Raw genomic sequence first — 18,938 nt, 5'->3', positions numbered from 1 at the left:
CATTACAGCTTCCACCATCATGTCTTTCTGAGGGAGGAGAGTCCACCCCGCTAACATCAAAAGAACATATGAACCCATACATGCACAAAGATAATCTTGCACAGGCTACAAACACAGCTCCAGTAGTAAATGATGATCAAATCGACATTATAAATCTCGAACAAATAGCCTAACTGAGTCGGTGGCATGCATGAGCGTGGCAGAGACACAGAGCGAGAGATACTTCTTGTTTATGTTTGGGTTGACTTGTCATCGAGGTCAGTAACTTGCAGTCATTCTGCTGGCATAGCAGTTTGTAGGTCATATGCTCCACTAGTGCTGCACTTGGTATGGTTACTCTGCCTCTCATCGTACAGTGTCTTTGGAGGATCACTAGACTGCTAAGTGTGTTTTGTGTGTCTGTGTTGTGGAGTGATGTCTGGAGTGTGGCCAGATCTGTTCTGATAGTCGACACTGCTGATGCTTATATGACTGCAATAGGGATGTATGTGTATTGTGTCTGTATATAAGCCTATGAGGCATTGTGACCAATGTGCAGCATATACACAGGAGTTTATCTCAGTCGGACACACCCTCTCTGTAGATTTGTAACCTCGATTAAAAATAAATGAGTCTTTGTTTCAGCTCTTTTATGTCTTTATGGGCCTCCATGTCTCGCTGAAGTCTAGTTAATGTTTGACAATATGTGTGTGTGAGGTCTGTCTAGCTTCGAGGAGGTCCATCTGCTAGTGTGTAATAGGATTGGGACCATTGCAAAGTTGTCTGTCGACACTAAATGTAAGTAACACTAATAGTAGAGGATCTAAGGGCCCTGTTAGCTCACCTGTCTATCTTCTGTACTATCTAGTCAAAGAAGAACAAAAAGAAACACCTATGCAGTTTATAGGCTAACATCGTTATAAATGACCCATAAATAACTCGTATGACATATGAATATGAAACTAAATGTCATATTAGAAGTTGTGTTTCTTAAAAATGTCAGGTTTTATTCAGTTTATTTAAGTAGCTTGTAAAAGACCACCTACTCATCCATGAGTTTGTTGTACAATGTGTATGTTAATCATAATAGTGATATCCCCCAGCAATCATTCATTGGTCAAATTGCACATCTCTTTGCAGGCTTAATTTGTATGAAGTTAGTCACCAATGTCAATACTCAATCCTCCGCCTCTGACTTGTTTCAAACAGATGACATTAATAATATGAACTTCATAGAAATACAGAAACAGGCAGTGAGTAGAAGACACCCTGGCTTTCCAAACAGAAAGCAAATATAGCAAAAAAGATTAGGTGGAATATTGTGGACAAAGAAATAGTAGGCATTTTGATAAACTATTATCCTTTAAGGTAATCTTCAAGTAGAGTTGCCAAAAATGTGACTTGCTGACCTACTGTAGAACCGATTCTTATGCTGTATCGACGCTGAAGGACACATCTTGTCGCTGACCTTATACTCATTGAAACAGAACTTGGCTCAAAGGTGAAACTTCCCAGCAGCTGCAGGATTTCTTCATCACTTCTTTTCTTGCAGTCAACATCAAGTTATTTAGCGCCATTGTTTGTTGAACTTGATGTGTTAGGATACACTCATTGTATAGAGAACCGCAGTGACGCGTCCTAAAACCCGGATGTAAACTCCTTCCGGTTCCTTCGTCAAAAACCAATGCAATTTCTCCATAGGATTTAGGAAAATAGCTCGAATTAAGGTCTGTGGTTGACACACATTTAAGAAAGGGATCACGTTTTGTTCAGCCGGATAATATCCACATGTCTACACTACTTTTATAATTTTCGAATCATAAATCTAGTCGCCAGAAGCAAAATGCTAACGTTATGCTATAATGAACTACAACAGGGTCGCTGCTTCAACGTCACGCCAATTTAAGATCCATATTAAAAACTACAGATTCAAAATTGTACAAGTTGAAGCGTTTGTTTTAACAGTTTGCAAGAGCGCAGGTACTTGCTTTCAAGCAGAACAGGGCAAACAAACTTAGCGGGAGTGTTTACGTTTTCGGTGTAACGGTGGACTTCTGTAGTCCTATTCAGCCACATGTGAACAACCATCGTTTTTCAGACACGTAAACTCTTCAAAAAATCACCAGCGGGGTCACTGCTGATGTATTTAATGTCGTAGAACAAAACGTGATCTGTCTCTTCAATTTGTGTCAAACACAGACCTTATTTCGAGCTATTTTCCAAAATCCTATGGAGAAACAGCATTGCTTTTTGTCGAAGGAACCGGACGTGGTAAAAATGCTAACTTACTTCCGGGTTTTAGGACGCGTCACTGCGGTTCTCTATTTGAATAGGCCTATAAGGTGCCTTTTTTGTTGCTTTATTATTCAGTTGATCTTTTAATATTTTAAAATGTTTGGCATTTGATTGAATTAATGAGTCATAGTAATGTTATTTAGCTGTATGTGGGTATCAGCTGGGTGGAGGATTACTCTTTCTCTTGGCCATCAGTTTTTGTCTGTTGAAAGATTTTAGATTTAAACATTTTGCCTTGTTCGTACAATGTAAGCTGGGTAACTGTTTATATACCAGAGTGGATGAGCTAATAGGGCCTATGACCTGTGCTAGCTTGTGTTTGTCTCTGTGAACATTAAAGGTGCCTTTTAGCTTCTTGGAGCTCCTATAAAATGTTCCAGTTTCCCCTATAAAAACTCAGTTTGGTTCTGGCTGCCAGCTTGCGAACACGTGGCTTCAGGGGGCTTCGTGGGAACTGTATGTGGTTGTCAACTTACATATACAGTGGAGGAAAAAGTATTTGATCCCTTGCCGATTTTGTAAGTTTACCCACGCCAGAATTCTTGTTGGTTGCATGGGGATCAAATACTTATTTCCCACAGTTAAATGCAAATACATTTGTATCTTTTATATAATGTCAATTTCTGGATTTTCTTTTTGATATTCTTACTCTCACTGTTAAAATAAACCTACCATTAAAATGATAGACTGTTCATTTCTTTGTAAGTGGGCAAATGGGAAAAATCTGGACTCGTACCAAAGTGAAAAATGTCCTATACATTATTGATAAGGGGTTATGTTCTGATTTAAGAAGAGGTTATCAGTATACTAGCTCTGACCAAAAGTATATAAAGATGAACATGAATAAAATGTACATGCATCAGACCACTTAAGTTAACACTTCCTGTTTCTGCTCAGGATCAGTGTTACATACATCAAGAAAAACCAGTAAAACTGTCCGTCATGCCTCTCAGCTCGAGGGCACACCTGGTCTCTGATAATGACACAGGCATGCATACACATGTACAAATCAGTGGCAGGGTGGATAGTTTACAGACACATTTCTTCATTCTTGTAAATCAAGTATGCAGATTCCAGTACACATTGTTGTGAGACAAGTCTATTCAGTTGCTGTAAAACAAAAAAAGATATGTTTGTGAGTAATGTGAATGGATGTACTGAGGTTTTTTGTGAAAAGATGTCAGCTGTATCTGTCCCGAGTTGTTCTGTGTAAGAGACCGGAGGAGTGTGTGCTTGGGTCAGTGCGTTCTGTGTGTGAATAGCCTCTCTCTCTCTGTCTCTGTGAATGAGAGGGAGATCACTGATGGCCTCAGCTCGGTAACATCCCGATGCCAGCAAGTGGGGGAGGAGGGTGAGAGAGGAGAGGGGGGAGATGGTGGTATTCTCTTCCACTTTGCCCATGCTCTTTCTCTCTCTGTCTCTCTTATAGGCTCAATCCTCTCCCATCCTGTCTCTTATCCTCTCCCATCCCCACTGTTTCTCAGCGTCTGACTGTGTGTGCCTTGTAAGAATCCATGTGGAAGAAAGCGCCTCCAGCATCAATGCATTTCTGACTCTCAGTCAACCTCGGCTCTGAGATTGAACCAGATAACAAAACTATGTGCGTGTGTACGTGTTTAAAAAAAATATGCAGCCACTAAACGATTGCGTGTGTCGCTGTGTGTTTCAAATCCTACTTCCCATCAATCCTTTTTCTACGGGAGTTTCTGAGAGCAAGAGTTGCCTTGGTTACTATTGCTGCCATCTGTGAATGAACGTTTGGTGATGTGTGTGTAGAAAAAGATGGAGGCGCCTGCCTGCGGTCTTAATGCTTTAGGTCCCTCCATCGTTGCATTATTTATTTAATAGACGGCAGAATGAACTAGAATGTTATTGGGTTACATTTCAATTCTGGAAGAGATTAGAGGAGTCCACTTTCAGCTCAGTGTATGCGTGTCATTGTCGCAACAAATCCATAACTAAATATGCCAGAAATACACCTGCTAACACAACTAGAGAGAAAGCTGATCATCCATTTAAATCCTTATGTATTTTTCTCGGTTTGTGTCATTCATCTCTTTCTTCAAGCTTATCCAATTCATAACAATGATATTGTGATTGGTTTCATATTAAAGCTGAAACTGTTAGTTGAAAAAAAAGATTATTATAAACATTGTCTTTTGTCACATTCTAAAATTGATTTGGTTTAGAATATGGCTATAAACCCGAACATTTTTGCCACTGGCCACTCTTTCTGGAATATCCAAGGAAAGGAAAGGAAAGGGAAGGATGGAAACACATCTTGCAATTGTATTACACTGATGGATAAAGTGGAAATATCAAATATCAGTCATCTCTTTGGACCAGATGCATGTCTAAGAGATGAGACAAACTCAAACAGATCTCTGCGTTGAATTGCAATTTGTTTTAATGGTGTAAAGACAAAAATAAGGCAACAGAAAAGACAGACTCCAAGAAGATTACTATTAAACTCTATTAAGTACAGACTGCCAGTATTCACGGAGGTAAACTACTAAAGCAGTGCTGGTGTGTTTTGTGATGATCAGTCTGTTCTGCAGGGGGTTAAGTGGACTATAGTGAGACTAAAGCAGCTCTTTAATCTGCACAGTATGTGTGCAGGTCCTGAACCGAGTGCAGGATATCTGGAAAAACTAATCGTCAAGGTAAAGGATTAATTTCTAAGTGTACTAATAGAGACGTGTTAGGGAGCTGTGAGAGGCTGGGGGACCATAACTCTGGTGGTCAGACACTTTTTCATGCACTATGGGGCTTCTAACCACAGCCCAGGGATTGGTATAGGATGGTGATAAATGGCTTTTTGGATGTTGGAGACAAGAGTGTGACCGAGGAGAGAGAGTAAACGTTAGTCCCTAAAATAGTCTGGTTTCCCCTGGCTGCAGTGTGTCATGTGGCTTTGGTCCAGTGCTTTGTGCAGAGTTGTTTGGTGTAACCCAGTCTGACTCATCCCTTTTCTTTTTGCTTCTGTTTCTCTGTCTCTCTCAAATAGAAACTCTGCAACCTCCAGCCATGATGTAGACTTGACAACCGTATTATGATGATGATGATGATGCAGGGCCGCGCACGGAGGCGGAGCAGCGACTGACTCTCCTTCCTTTCGCTACACCCGGTACTCTATGTCTGTCCTGATTTGGCAGCTAGAGTGCTATGTCCTCGACCACACCCCCCGCAGCCCCGCCCCTTAAAAAGGGAAGGAAGTCCGAGGTGATGACCGACTCGGTGCCGACCACCAACGAGGAATTCAAGAGTAAACTCATGGACAGCCAGATGGAGCTGCAGCAGGAGCGCAACAAGGTGAGGCCAAAGAGGAGGCCTTATGTGGGAAAAGTATTAATGAATACTTCTTTACGCAGGCTCGCTGTCACAAAGTGTAAAATGTTTTTTCAAAGCATGCTGTGGCGCTCACTGCAAGCACACACAATAATGAATATGTTAAAGTGGACCTATCATGCTATATTTGAATAATATAGTGTAGGACCATACCTATATAAGGCATATTTATACTTTTTTTTTTTCAAAATACCAAACAGATCATGCATTTTAGCCATGCCTCATTTTGCTCAATTTGACAATTTATAGCTCTGTTTTTGCAAGGGTTGATTCTGTGAGAACAGCACCACCTACAGGCCTGGCATATGTATTACAGCGTCTCCAGCGCTTTCGAACGGCAATGCCGTGGTTGTCTCCTCCTGATTGGTGGAGTTGGCCCAATAGCCGTAGCGCCACTTTCCTGACGTCAGGAAAGTGTTCAAATCTGTATCAGTCTGTATCAGATCCGTTGCAGCCCCTTTTTTAGAGATTTGGGTATGGAGGAAAATAGAGAGGGTTGTGTTTTCTGACACTTGGTGAGTTCCCTGGAACACCGGGGACACATATTCATGTATAAAAGACGTACAAAAGTGCATTTTGCATGATAGGTCCCCTTTAAGTAAAAGCTGTAATAAATAATGACTCTAAGTATGAGCTTATACATATATTTATTTGGTGGAATGAGCTCCCCATTGACATCAGGACAGCAGAAAGCTTACACATCTTCCGGCGCAGACTAAAAACTAATCTCTTTCGACTCCACTTCGAGCGATACAATTACTAACAAAGCACTTGTATACTAATAAAGGACTGGCTTATCTAAAGCTAGTTGAGTAGCACTTGAAATGTTTTGGCTCTATGAAACCTGATGTACTTATATGATTCTGTTTTCTTCAAGTTTGTATCTTCCTGGTCGAATGCACTTATTGTAAGTCGCTTTGGATAAAAGCGTCAGCTAAATGTAATGTAATGTTATTTGCATATCTCGCGTTTTTTCACACACCAAACAAAACAGGAAACACAGAGCCTAAATACTCACACTAATTAACCCAACAAGACACAGGTGAGGGGGGAGGAGACAACACAGGGCACCAGGTGAACATAATCAGGAGCAACAGACATGGGGAAAGGGAACACTTTTCAAAATAAAACACATGTGCAATATACAAAGCCCGAAGCCGTCAGTCCACAGTGACGAAGCCACCTTCGTCACAACCAGATGTTATTGTTTTAGGTGTCTCATTAATAATGAAGTACAACCAGCACTTTAGTTTGTTCAGTGGGTTATTCACTCTTTTAAAAGCTGTCAGGGTGGTTTGCCTCTCCTTTTATCTTCTGATCGACACAAACAGGACCTCTCTGCTCTCTGTGCCCTTCTTTGCATCGGTCCTTTTTATGGGAGAATAGAAAATAAAATGTTATTAATATTGCACATTTCATAACACGTAATCCATCATTCCTTTTGTTATAGAAAATAAAGCACACAGGTTTAAATGAAGTTATCATGATGCTAAGGGCAAATGAATTAATACACCAACTGCCTGTAAATTGTTTAATAATGACCTGTTGATTGAATTCAAATGGCAAAATGTGTCTCTCCACCAGATATGTAAGCTGCGTGAGCGACTCCAGGAGCAGCGGCAGGCTCGGGAGCTTGAGCAGCACAAACATGCTGTGGCGCTCACTGACCTGCGCGCCAAGCTCCATGAAGAAAAGATACGGGAGAACACGGCCGCCCGTGAGACCCTGGTGCGGCAGCATGATTTTGAGCTGGCCCGGGCCATCAAGATCCGGGAGGCTGAGGCGCAGAGGCTCCAGGGGCTCGTGAACGCCCTGAGAGATGGAGCTGCTGACAAGCTAAAGAATGCTCTCCTGGCAGAGGCTCGGGAGGAGGCCAGGAGAGCATTCGATGGGGAGAGGATAAAGCTGCAGCAGGAGGTGGGTCGCAGGATAAGCTTGAGGTGAAGGAAATGCAGTAATCATTTTATTTTTGTTAGCAGTGCAGCGTGCCGAGATACCACTACAAGTATTAGGTATAATATATTTAAATAATTTGATCACTTTCAAGATATATTACTGTAAATATCACCTGGACGTGGAAAAGAGGTGGTGGCATTTTACAGAATGTAATGCTTCCATTCACATGATGGGTCTAGAATGAAGCACACTAAATAATTACTCTTATGGTATTTGAAACTGCTTTGGTACTGTGGTACTATCATAACTTCTTTAACAATACGCAGCCCTGATTAACCGTAATGCTGCTCTCAAACCCCATCTTGTGTACTCTGCTTCTCAAAAGTAGAGCTCAGATTAATGTGGATCTGCAGCAATGTCATTAGATGAACCGCAACATATTAAAAGCACTTCAGCTGTCAAGTGTTAAGTGTTGGGAAGATGGGGGCGATTAAGTGTTGCAGATTGGATATTTTTTGAGGGTGTTGTTTGTTCTTTGATAAAGATGAAAGAATGTTTGTGGAAGTTGGCATTAGTGTGTGTTTGTGTTTGTGTGTATGTGTGTGTATTGGGGCTCTATAAACCTCTTTACATTTGCTGCTGAAAAACAGGAAGTGGGGTGGAAAAGATTGTTCCCAAGCTATTGTTTCGTTGTATCCTTTCCATACAAACACGCTATCTATCAGTACAAATGACTAATAGGATAGGATGTGTTTTTATGAATGTGAGAGTGTCACTCTCTTTGGTGTTTTGGTTTTGTGTGTGATCATATTATTGTTTGTGTGTGTTTTATTTTTTTAGATCCAGGAGCAGAAGACAGCCAGGAAGCAGGCTGACGAGGCTCTCGCTAATGCTCTGCAGGCCGATAAAGCCAAAGCAGGAGATCTCCGCACGTCCTACCAACAGCACCAGGATGAGGTGCACCGCATCAAACGGGACTGTGAGAGAGACATCCGCAGACTGGTGAGACCTCATGCTGCTGGGAAAGACACACAACACATACGTCTCATCTCAATCTGACATGGACACTTGCTAAGTCTTTACATGACCCATAAATAAAAACATCACAACGGATCATTTTAGTTATTAGAAATTATTTCATCTATTTAACAGTTTTTTTTACCTTGGTACGCCAGTTGGCATATTTGTATTTACAATATCAACATGACAAAATAAGCCACATTTACATTGACTCTTTAACACAAAACTGAGCTAATGAGCCTCTGGACTGTGTGGTTGTTATTTAATAATATATTATTGTCAGTGATCTGGCAAAAAAGTAAACCCATTGAACTTCCACAACTGTCATCCCGTTACTTTGTTGTTATATCCTTATTATACAGAAGTATCTGAATTGAAACAACCAAAACTGTACTCACTCAGCTGTTAAGGGCCTTTAACATTCAATACCATATGATAGCTTCCCCTTTGAGCTTCTGTTCGACTGTCCTGTTATGTCCAGCGTCACAAAACAGTGCAGCAATAAATAACAAAACCAAATATTGACACTGCTTCATAAACCATCTTTCAGTATTCCCATGATAGGTTAGCCTTTAAAAAACCAGCAGCTTGTTATTTGTATATCTCTCATCTGACTCAACCACATTTGAATATCACCCGGAGTTCGTCACACTCCAACATCTGTTTCCCTGCTTCTGAACTTTATCCCACTGAAATTGCATGAAGGTTAAAGGCTAATTGCTGTATTGTCTGCCTAAGCCCATCTCCCCATGTGGTGCTTATCTGCAAAGACAAACGTCTGTATACCTGCTGCAGTTACTCATTAACTCGCTGACATACAGTAGGGCTACATCAGGCATTTTTGTTAGTAAAGAAATGTCTGAGCAGACTGAATATTATTTGGAGTAGTCCGAGGGTAAAAATGCCTCATTGATGGAGAGCAGGCAGTGCCGAATATTCCAGTGTTAGAAGAAGGGAAGTGGGAACATTTGTCAGCTTCATGAATTAATAACATCCTTATCACTACATTTTCAAAGTTAAAACACTGTCCCTCCTGTTCTCCTGTTCTCTGCCATCTGTGCATACAGCTTGTACACTGAGGGCGTACACAGTTAGAGAAAACATAATCATTTTTCATTTGTTTTCTGCAACATTATCTTAGAAATATCTGTGTTGATGTTTTGTGGACATTTTCACTATTGATGTGGGCTGTAACTGGGCTTGAATGTGAAACTGTCCGACTCACTCCCTTTCGCTACCACCATGTTCCTATCCATCCCTCTTGTAGATGGATGAGTTGAAGTCGAAGGACCGAGTGATGGGTGCTCTGGAGAGGGAGCTGGGGGTGCAGGCCGGCTACACCCAGAAGCTGCAGCTGCAGAAAGACACTCTGGACGAGCAGCTGGGTCATGTACGAGAGGCCGAGAGATACAACCACGGCAGCCCCAAGAGAGAGCTGATGCCTGGGCTGGGGGACAACTCAGACCTGCTCATCAACCAGGTACACACATGCATCTGTACATCTGTGCATGGATGTATTCATATTATGGGTATTAAATTCTTTACATGCATCAGTCTAAAATAGAGACATTCAAGTTATGTCACAGTATTTGATAAACATAATTTCTCTCTACGACTGATTGATTTATTCTTGAACTAGTGAGGTAGAGAGCATTTTTCAAATATATACTGTACATTTTTTATGCAAATAATTGAAATATTTTAGAAGGGTAACAAAACCTTTTATATTGCCTTTGAAATGCATTTAAATAAAGAAAAAGACCCTAGCTTTAGATTGGTTTTCTGGATCACCTGCAGGTACCCTGGCAAAAAAAGTGTGATTCCTGATTTAAACTTGTTATAGGACTCTAAAGAATTACAAAAAGGAAACAAAAGTACAAACAAATGTACTAAAAAACTGGTTATGTTATTGTTGTTTTGTCAGGTATGCTGTCATGGTTTACACATTCCACCATTGCACTTAAAAAAAACCTCACAAACAAGTGACAAGGAAGAAACATTAATTAGATGTTATTTCTAGATTTGCAACTATATTGCATATCTGTACATTAGGCCACACCTTCACATACTCGTATGTTCTTGAGAAGCATATACTTGTAATGCATATACGTTTCTCAATGAAATGGCATCTCATCCTTCATCCCATCACCTCCTCTTTTCCATCCATTTGATTACCCGTCTGCCTGCATGCATGTACTCCCTTTTTTAGTTTGTGTCTTCCTCCTCCTCTCCTCTCCCCCCTGCTCCCCAGGAAGTGGAGGAGCGCGACATGAGGAGATTCCAGCTGAAGATTGCAGAGCTCCACTCGGTCATCAGGAAGCTGGAGGACAGAAATGCACTGCTGGCAGACGAGAGGAATGAACTAGTGAGAAAACACACATGTAAACAAATGTGTAGAGTGATTGTAGGGGATGCACAAACATATATTACACTTACAACTACAGGTATACATACATAAATAAACATATATGCTTCTATTTGAAGATTTTCAAAACATAGCCCTACGACCTTGATCTTGCCTCTCCTGCTTAAACTGGAAATTCCTTGTCACTAGAAGACTTAAGTTCACATTGTTCCCTTCCCTGTTTCCTTCCTGTGTTCAGTTAAAGCGCATGCGAGAGGCCGAGAGCCAGATGAAGCCCCTGTTTGAGAAAAACAAGCGGCTGTCCAAGAAGAATGACGACCTCCTGCAAACGCTGCAACGCATGGAGGAGAAACTGAAGAACCTGAGCCGAGTCAACGCTGAGATGGTGAGAGAGAAGCATCACGTCTATGTTTGAATACAAATACTCTCTGTCCATTTCTGTCTATTAATCCAAAGGTATAACAAATACAATAGCATACATCTTAGTTTAAATCTGTTGAGGAAGAGGGAGAGGGATTGTGTTACTTTGAGTGTCCCTGTGAATATCATCAATAAGGAAGAGGGCCCCCTACAGGAGGAGCATGGGACTATTTTCTGTAGAACCATCATTTTGCCTCTCTCTTCTTCCCCCCTCAGAAGGAAAAAGCCGCCGCCTCTCGGCCCCCCCCCACAGCAACAATGCATTCAGTCCCAGCTGAAGCGCCCAAGCTCGCTGACAGACCTGAGCCATGCCCACGAGGAACAGGAAGTGGAGTTCCTCAAGCTGCAGGTTTCTGAGCAAAGTGGCATCATTGACGAGCTCACGCAGGTCAGGAATTTACTCCAAAAACGGACAGAAATCAATCAATTAACCATCTAATTGTTTTTAAAGGAGGGCCAAGTGTTACTGTTTTTACTCAAATAACAACTCCCTAACTTGTGTTTCTTAGATGTGCGCTGTTATCTCACACCTTTCTGAAAACAAATCAAAGATTGTTCTAAAATGTGATGGGGCCGGGCGGTTTAACGACATGCTGTCAGTTAATAGGAATTTGTCTCCTGTCAGGCATTCAGCCGTCACATTATAAGAGCACTAGCCAATCCTCTTTGCCATATATATCCCAGTGGATTATATTTTCACATGGGGCAGTGTTGTGTTTGGTGGAATGCATTATTTCTTTAGGAATAAATGCACATCTCAAATTCAGCAAAAAATCTCTCCCCCTTTCTCATAACAAACACTTTAACCACCATGCTTTATTGCTATGATAATGTTCAGGGCTTAACAATAAGGATTGCTTGATTGCCTGCGGTCGGTAAAATAGCCACATCTTGCTTGTAAATCTAGACAATCTAGGCCAGTTGTAAAACATAATAAACACGTTGTTTCTTTTCCGTAGCTGATGATGGAAGCAGTTGAGAAGAGAGGCCTCTCACTTTCTTCTTGTCTCTGTTACAAATGTGCGTTTTGGGTTGGGAACTAGAAAGACAATTATGGCTTCTATGACATATTTTCTCGTTGTTTTGTTTGTTTTTCATAAATAAAGATTAAACTAGACAATAAACTTTACACAATCACTAACTTAAAGAAAAAATGTAAGTAAAAATTGACTGGATGCAAGTACATTATGAATCCTGATCAAATATGACCTCATCAACTCAATTATCTGGTCAGTTTTTCTTGTTTGAATTAAGAAGCTTTTGCAGCTCATGAGTCTCGATTAAATCTCAGATGTGAGGCTGTTCTTACCTACTGTGTGTTTGTCTTTAGGAACGTGACCGATTGGCGATGTGCAAAAAGAACAAAAGGAAACCTCTCAAACTGTCTAAAGTAAGTTTCCATACGTGTTTAAAATCCAATGGTGTAACTAAGCAACTACCTAACTAACTATCTGTTGTTGACTGATCCTTTGGTACTGCTTTTAATTGAGTGTGTGTGCATGTCTCTGTGCATGTTTGTGTTTAATTGGGCTCAGGAGACAATTATGACAGCATCCCTCACAGCTGGGAGCATCCAATGAGCAATCATACATCTCCTGCCTGAACCAAAACCAACAGCTCGTGCAAACGTATTTGTTTATTTCCATTTTTGCTTTATTTTATGACATTGTTGGACCGTGAATACATTTATCTTAAAGATTTGAAGCTCAATTTCTGTGCAACAGTTTGTGTCTTTTTATCTGTGCTTTTTTTAGCAGGTACATAAAGAGCGAAGCAGGATAACTCTGTCTAATTGGGGGAAGTTAATAACTGCTGGGATGCGTGTGTTTGGGCAAATACACCAGGGCACACTTTAGAGTCTTATGTGGTTGCTAGGAGGAGGAGTTGTTGGATGCATGTCAGATATCTTGTCCCACCTCTCAAGCTGGAACCAGTTTGTCACCTTGGCGAGGTAGATGCAGGGTTGAGCACAGCCGCTTGGCTCTTGGACTTGCAACTGGAAGTTTGCTGGTTTTTCTTAGAATTGAAAGCAGTAGCTGAATATCTGAGCCTGAAGACAAAACCAGAAACTGGCCTTTTCTTTTTTTCTGCAGAAGTAATTTGATGAAACCAGAAGCTTTGTCGTCTGCTTTTTCATTTTGTGTGGGAGTGCAAAGGAAAGTGCTTTTTCAGCGTTCCTTGAGGCCTTCACAGCTTTGAATAGTCCCAAAATATTATAGACATATTTTGGGAGAGTCTCCATAGTTGTGTGTTGGTGTTTTTGGTCCAGTAGCAACATGACGGAGTACCTCCTCCTTATCCTCTACTTCTCGTCCTTCATTTGCCTCTGTGCCCTAGTCTGCCTCTACTTCTCTGGTTGCCAGGAGATGACTTATAAACACGATGGTAAGGACGCTGTGGGGTTTGGGAGAGTTATTAGCAAGAAAGAAGAAAACAAACAGGCCAATACGTTATCCGAGTTGATTGGCCTGAGATAAACAACAGAATGACAGTACCTGGTTTTGACAAGTGTTAGGAAAATATTGGTGTTTAAACTTTTAATGTCATTATTACGACGATGTGTGGTGGATTAAAGAATTCAGTGAATTTAACATCATCTTTTTCTTTCCTGAAATCACGTGTGATGTAATCCTGACAAAGGTTGGATTTGTTGGCTATCGTTCTATATTTTTGTAACATGGGCATATCCTCCATTGTCCTCTCTCCTCTCTGCAGAGGCATGTTGTGGAGACGTATTTTGGATTTGATGAGGAGTCCGTAGACTCTGAGACCTCCTCTCTGACCTCCTACAACACAGACCTCACTGACCGCACACCTGCAACTCCAGAGGAGGATTTAGACGAGGTAAGAAATAGTGTGTGTGTGTGTGTGTGTGTGTGTGTGTGTGTGTGTGTGTGTGTGTGTGTGTGTGTGTGTGTGTGTGTGTGTGTGTGTGTGATGTGTGTGTGTGTGTGTGTGTGGTGTGTGGTGTGTGTGTGTGTGTGTGTGTGTGTGTGGTGTGTGTGTGTGTGTGTGTGTGTGGTGTGTGTGTGTGTGTGTGTGTGTGGTGTGTGTGTGTGTGTGTGTGTGTGTGTGTGTGTGTGTGTGGTGTGTGTGTGTGTGTGCTGTGTGTGTGTGTGTGTGTGTGTGTGTTGTGTGTGTGTGTGTGTGTGTGTGTGTGTGTGTGGTGTGTGTGTGTGTGTGTGTGTGTGTGTGTGTGTGTGTGTGTGTGTGTGTGTGTGTGTGTGTGTGTGTGTGTGTGTGTGTGTGTGTGTGTGTGTGTGTGTGTGTGTGTGTGTGTGTGTGTGTGTGTGTGTGTGTGTGTAAATCTCTAAAGCACAATCAGTACGATTTGGTAGTTGCGGTCTGCAAACTCTCAATGCAAATTTGGCCCCTCCGCCTCGGCTCAACACGGGTATGGTGCTCACCAGTGCGTGAAATTCAACCTCAGATTCACACTCGCTTTGGGATTTGCAATGCTGTGTTTGCCATTTTCATAGTTTCCTCTTGCATCTCTGCCGACAACCTTGCACCTGAGGCCTGCACTACGAAGCTGGATTTTCGCTTAGCCGGCTAACTTCAGGGAAATCTCGGGCTTTCCGGTCCTACGACGCTGGTTCTCTTTTTAGCAGGCTAGATTTCCATGGTAACTTATGCTGAGCGGCAAACCTGCTCCGGAGCAGGTTAGGTGGCAGACTAAGAGATCAACTCAGTGAAAGCACCGCCTGCTGACCAATCAGAGCTCCGTGTGCGGAGTTTAAAGCGATCAATTCATATTACAGGATAGAGGAAATACAGAAAAACTGCCGTTGCAGGAAAGACGGCCGACCAAAATCAACTGACTGTGTGAACGTGAAAATGAATAGAATATCACCTCCCATCTTCAGAGCAATCTGACTATTATAACATTAGCGTTAAGAAAGCTTACTTAAATATCTGCCACGACATAAGTAACCGGATCAGAGTAACATTAAGTACAGTCCGCGGCACTGTGAGTGCAGACGGCGATGTGTCCCATTATCATTCATATCATATCACATCATAATGTATCATATATTTCCTTATTTGAGTCAGCTTCTTGAGCCGTATCTGGCCGTGCAACACTCACAGTGTCACATACTGTATGCAGAAGTATTATTTTAAGCAACACATTAAGTTGACGAAACACTCGAGTCAAATGTAATTAAAGTCAGATCCACTCGTGTCTTGGACGGGGCAGTGATTTCATAAACCTGTTAATGTACGCATTCAAACACTTTTTCTTTTACCAGCTGTATTCACCTTGCAGGTGCAGCTATGTGGCTTTTATCCTGGATAAAGTGTTTAAGTCATGGATGTTTAAAGTTTAAGTTCTTCATATTTGACTAATATTAAAGTTCACTTTTCATTCAGGAAGTATGACGCTGCGCTGTCAGTACGCTTGTCCGTGTTTGAGATTGGTCGAATGCTCCAAATACCACCCCTTTTCATGTGAACGCGCACCTAACTAGATAGGACACGGCTGGCTTGAGCGATCCACTTGATAACCAGCGTCGTAGTACAGTTTAGCCAGAGCGCGTATGTTTTGGATTGGGCCAACCGGCTAACTCAAACATATCCAGGTTAGGTTGAACCAGCTTCGTAGTACAGGCCTCTGATCTCACTACATTTGTATATATGTTTACATCCAGAAATGCAGTGGCCAGGGTTAGGTATTGATTAGGAAGATCCCTTTTATGCATTTATATTGTCTTTAAATTGTATTAAAGGAACATCCTACTCGGCATACTAATTTGTCTTTAATACATATGTTTTTTCTTTTTTAATTAAGAGTTTTTCCAGAGAAGAGTCGGAGCTTCGTTTCCGTCAGTTGACCAGAGAGTACCAGGCTCTCCAGCGGGCCTACGCGCTCCTCCAGGAGCAGACGGGGGGGACTCTGGATGCTGAGCGGGAGGCCAGGGTTTGTATTATTTTACTCGGCTCCTTTTAGCAACAATCCAACAATACTCAAATGTTTTTCTTTTTCTGCAAAATAAACAGATGAACATACTGTATCTGTATTTTAACAGAGATACAAGTTCAACATACTGTATTTACCAGGTGTGGTCAATTATTGAAATGTATGTTTTTTAGAATTGCCATCTAAATGTCTGCTCATATGGGCCCTTCCCTCCCACAGACACGTGAGCAGCTGCGCATCGATCTCAGCAGCTGCCAGGCCAAGATCCTGGACCTGGAGAAGGCCCTGGCCGAGCGGGGGCAGGTAACAAAGACGGGGGACAGGGGCTCCCTGGTCCTGCTCTCTCTGGCCCTCCTGCATGTGTTTCTGGCTGCTCTGCTCATCGGCTGGCGCTTTGTTGACCTGGTTTTCCACAGAATCCTGTGATGCCACTCCTGCATGCTCTATCCCCTTCCTGTTGGTTTCGTTTCTTTTGGGGATTTTCTGGAACTTTCTGGGATGTGGAGCCTGGAGAGGAAGCTTGAATCACTTTGAATCCTGTTAGCTGTGAATAGATTAATGTCGTAGAGCATTAATGTTTTATCTGAACTGAATAGGAAAATACAATTCACATTAGTAATGTGAATTTTTAAATGCTATATCCTGAAATGTATTTTCTATTTAGGTTTTTAATAACTTGTTGCATTATAAAGGTTTATATATAGAGATTGTAACTTTTTTTTAACACACTTTGCTATGGTTTTGCTTTTATTATTTTAATAATTAATCCTATTTGAATAATGAAAAACAATTGAATACATATGTATTTATTAGATATATTGTGTTTTACTAAGTAAGGAAAGTAATGTTTTAGTCAAACCTGATGTTGCGTTACACATAGAGTGGTCCCAATCACATCCACACCATAAGGCATATAGCTGATATAAAAACTGGTATCAGATCAGTACTCCACATCAGCAGACCCCCAAAGCCCTGATATCAGTATCTGTTTACATTAATTTAACTTATTAAAGGTACAAAAGTCATCATGAATCATCTTGGTGTTTAATAAATAAGCCAAGCATTTGCATGTGTAGGAGAAAAGCCTTGGCTATTTGGACAAACCCAATAGATTCAAATTACTTCTGCCACTAAGCACCTTAATTTGAACCTATACTAAATATCATGAAGAACACTGAAATGATTATGATGCTTTCATATCACTACTATTCATTTCTTCATTTGTGGTCAAGTTTTCCCTGTGTCTCTGCATGCTTCTTGCATGTTTCACTGTGGCTTGATCCAGCTTGTGATTTGATTTGCTGCTCTGCTGTTTTTCACCTTCTGTTCCGCCTGTTACTGTGAACTCTGGATGACTGTTGATGCAGCTCATTTTCCTGTTATCTCAGGATAAGTCTTTATTTCTCTGGAACAATAAATTCATGCCACTGCCACACTGTTCCTGTCTGTTTGTTGTGTTTGCACGTGTCATTTGTCGTTTCCGATACATGGTCACCTCATGGGTTTTGTTCTGGCTGATTGTGTCCTGTGGGATGCTTTCCTTCCTCTCCTCATCGGTCCCAGTTCAGTTCTTGCTGATGTTGTGTTTGGTTGTTATGGCAGGATTCAAAGTGGGTGGAGGAGAAGCAATACCTGCTCAGGACCAACCAGGAACTTCACGAGAAGGTAGTTTGCTTTAGCATATTCTAACATGTTATGCATCACTTTACTATGGCAACAAAGAAACGATTGGTATTGTTAAAAATTCTATAGTGCCTTGGTGATATATTAACATAGTGTTGTATAATTAATGTAGCGATACCAAACAGTCGTTTTTATTCTTGTTTCTGCTTCCAAATCTTTAAAAAAAAATTATGATATTGTAACTTTAGGACGTTGTAATGATTTGTAAAGCATGCCAAACCATTATAATTAAGATGCATGTGTGTGTGTCTGCAGATAAGCGCGTTGCAGCAGGCGGAGTTGCGGCTGCAGGCCGAGGTTCAGGATGCCCGGGACCAGAACGAGCTGCTGGAGTTCAGAGTGCTCGAACTGGAAGTAAGAGACTGTACCATCGTCAAACTGTCACCGGGAGGCGACAACAACAATCTCAGTTCCAGATGCAAGACCTACATACAGTGACTTACCAGACAGACAGACGCACTGATCACCTAGACACACTTGAGTCCTCCTCTGTATGCATTTGTGTTTTGCATTGTTTTGCATGGCAGCTGTGTTCACATACCCTCCACTTAACTGGAATATTTTTTTAATGAAAGAATGTTGTGTAAGAATTGAATAAAAATGTATTTTAAGTTCAATATTCAATCCCATCTTTGTTCATTTTGTCTCTCATTTTTGCACGTGTCTCGTATCTTTGTTTACATTTTCCATGTCCATGGATAAATACATTTTTTGGGGAGTTTTTCTCTGCTAACTCATTTTCTTTAAAATGAAGGTTAGAACTAGAGAAGTACTGGAATAACTGACCTGCATGTCAAAATGACTATATCAGTTAATACTGCATCAGTTTGTGTAGCAGGTGTGTCCAAATGTTGGCCAAGTAGCACCTTTTTGAGTTTCCGCATGTGTTTTCAAACTCCCTTTTGGTTTGGTGTCGTTCGGTTTCCCATTTAAATCCATGGATTTCCACCTCCCTCATTTTGGCAGATCCTGAACCATAATTCAGTGTCATGTAAGTAAATCTGTCATTCACTC

The 18,938-nt window shown here is 41.3% G+C and overlaps 1 protein-coding gene across 1 annotated transcript; it reads left to right on the top strand.

The window, feature by feature from the left end:
* Positions 1–5,281: 5,281 nt before the first annotated feature.
* LOC117485523 (janus kinase and microtubule-interacting protein 1-like) lies at positions 5,282–18,553 on the top strand (the record flags this gene model as incomplete). The annotated part of the gene is given in 14 exon segments (XM_034134090.1): positions 5,282–5,586; positions 7,207–7,539; positions 8,359–8,520; positions 9,806–10,018; positions 10,790–10,903; positions 11,142–11,288; positions 11,540–11,563; positions 11,565–11,711; positions 12,654–12,713; positions 14,039–14,167; positions 16,113–16,241; positions 16,461–16,544; positions 17,844–17,906; positions 18,180–18,553. Coding segments are annotated over 14 exon segments (1,935 nt in total). The 3' UTR covers positions 18,363–18,553.
* Positions 18,554–18,938: the final 385 nt, after the last annotated feature.

This window comes from Trematomus bernacchii, unplaced genomic scaffold (genome assembly GCF_902827165.1).
Source record: "Trematomus bernacchii unplaced genomic scaffold, fTreBer1.1, whole genome shotgun sequence".
Taxonomy (NCBI): Eukaryota; Metazoa; Chordata; class Actinopteri; order Perciformes; family Nototheniidae; genus Trematomus; species Trematomus bernacchii.
The sequence above is the reverse complement of the archived record's forward strand: the minus strand, read 5'-3'. Positions and strand labels throughout refer to the sequence as shown.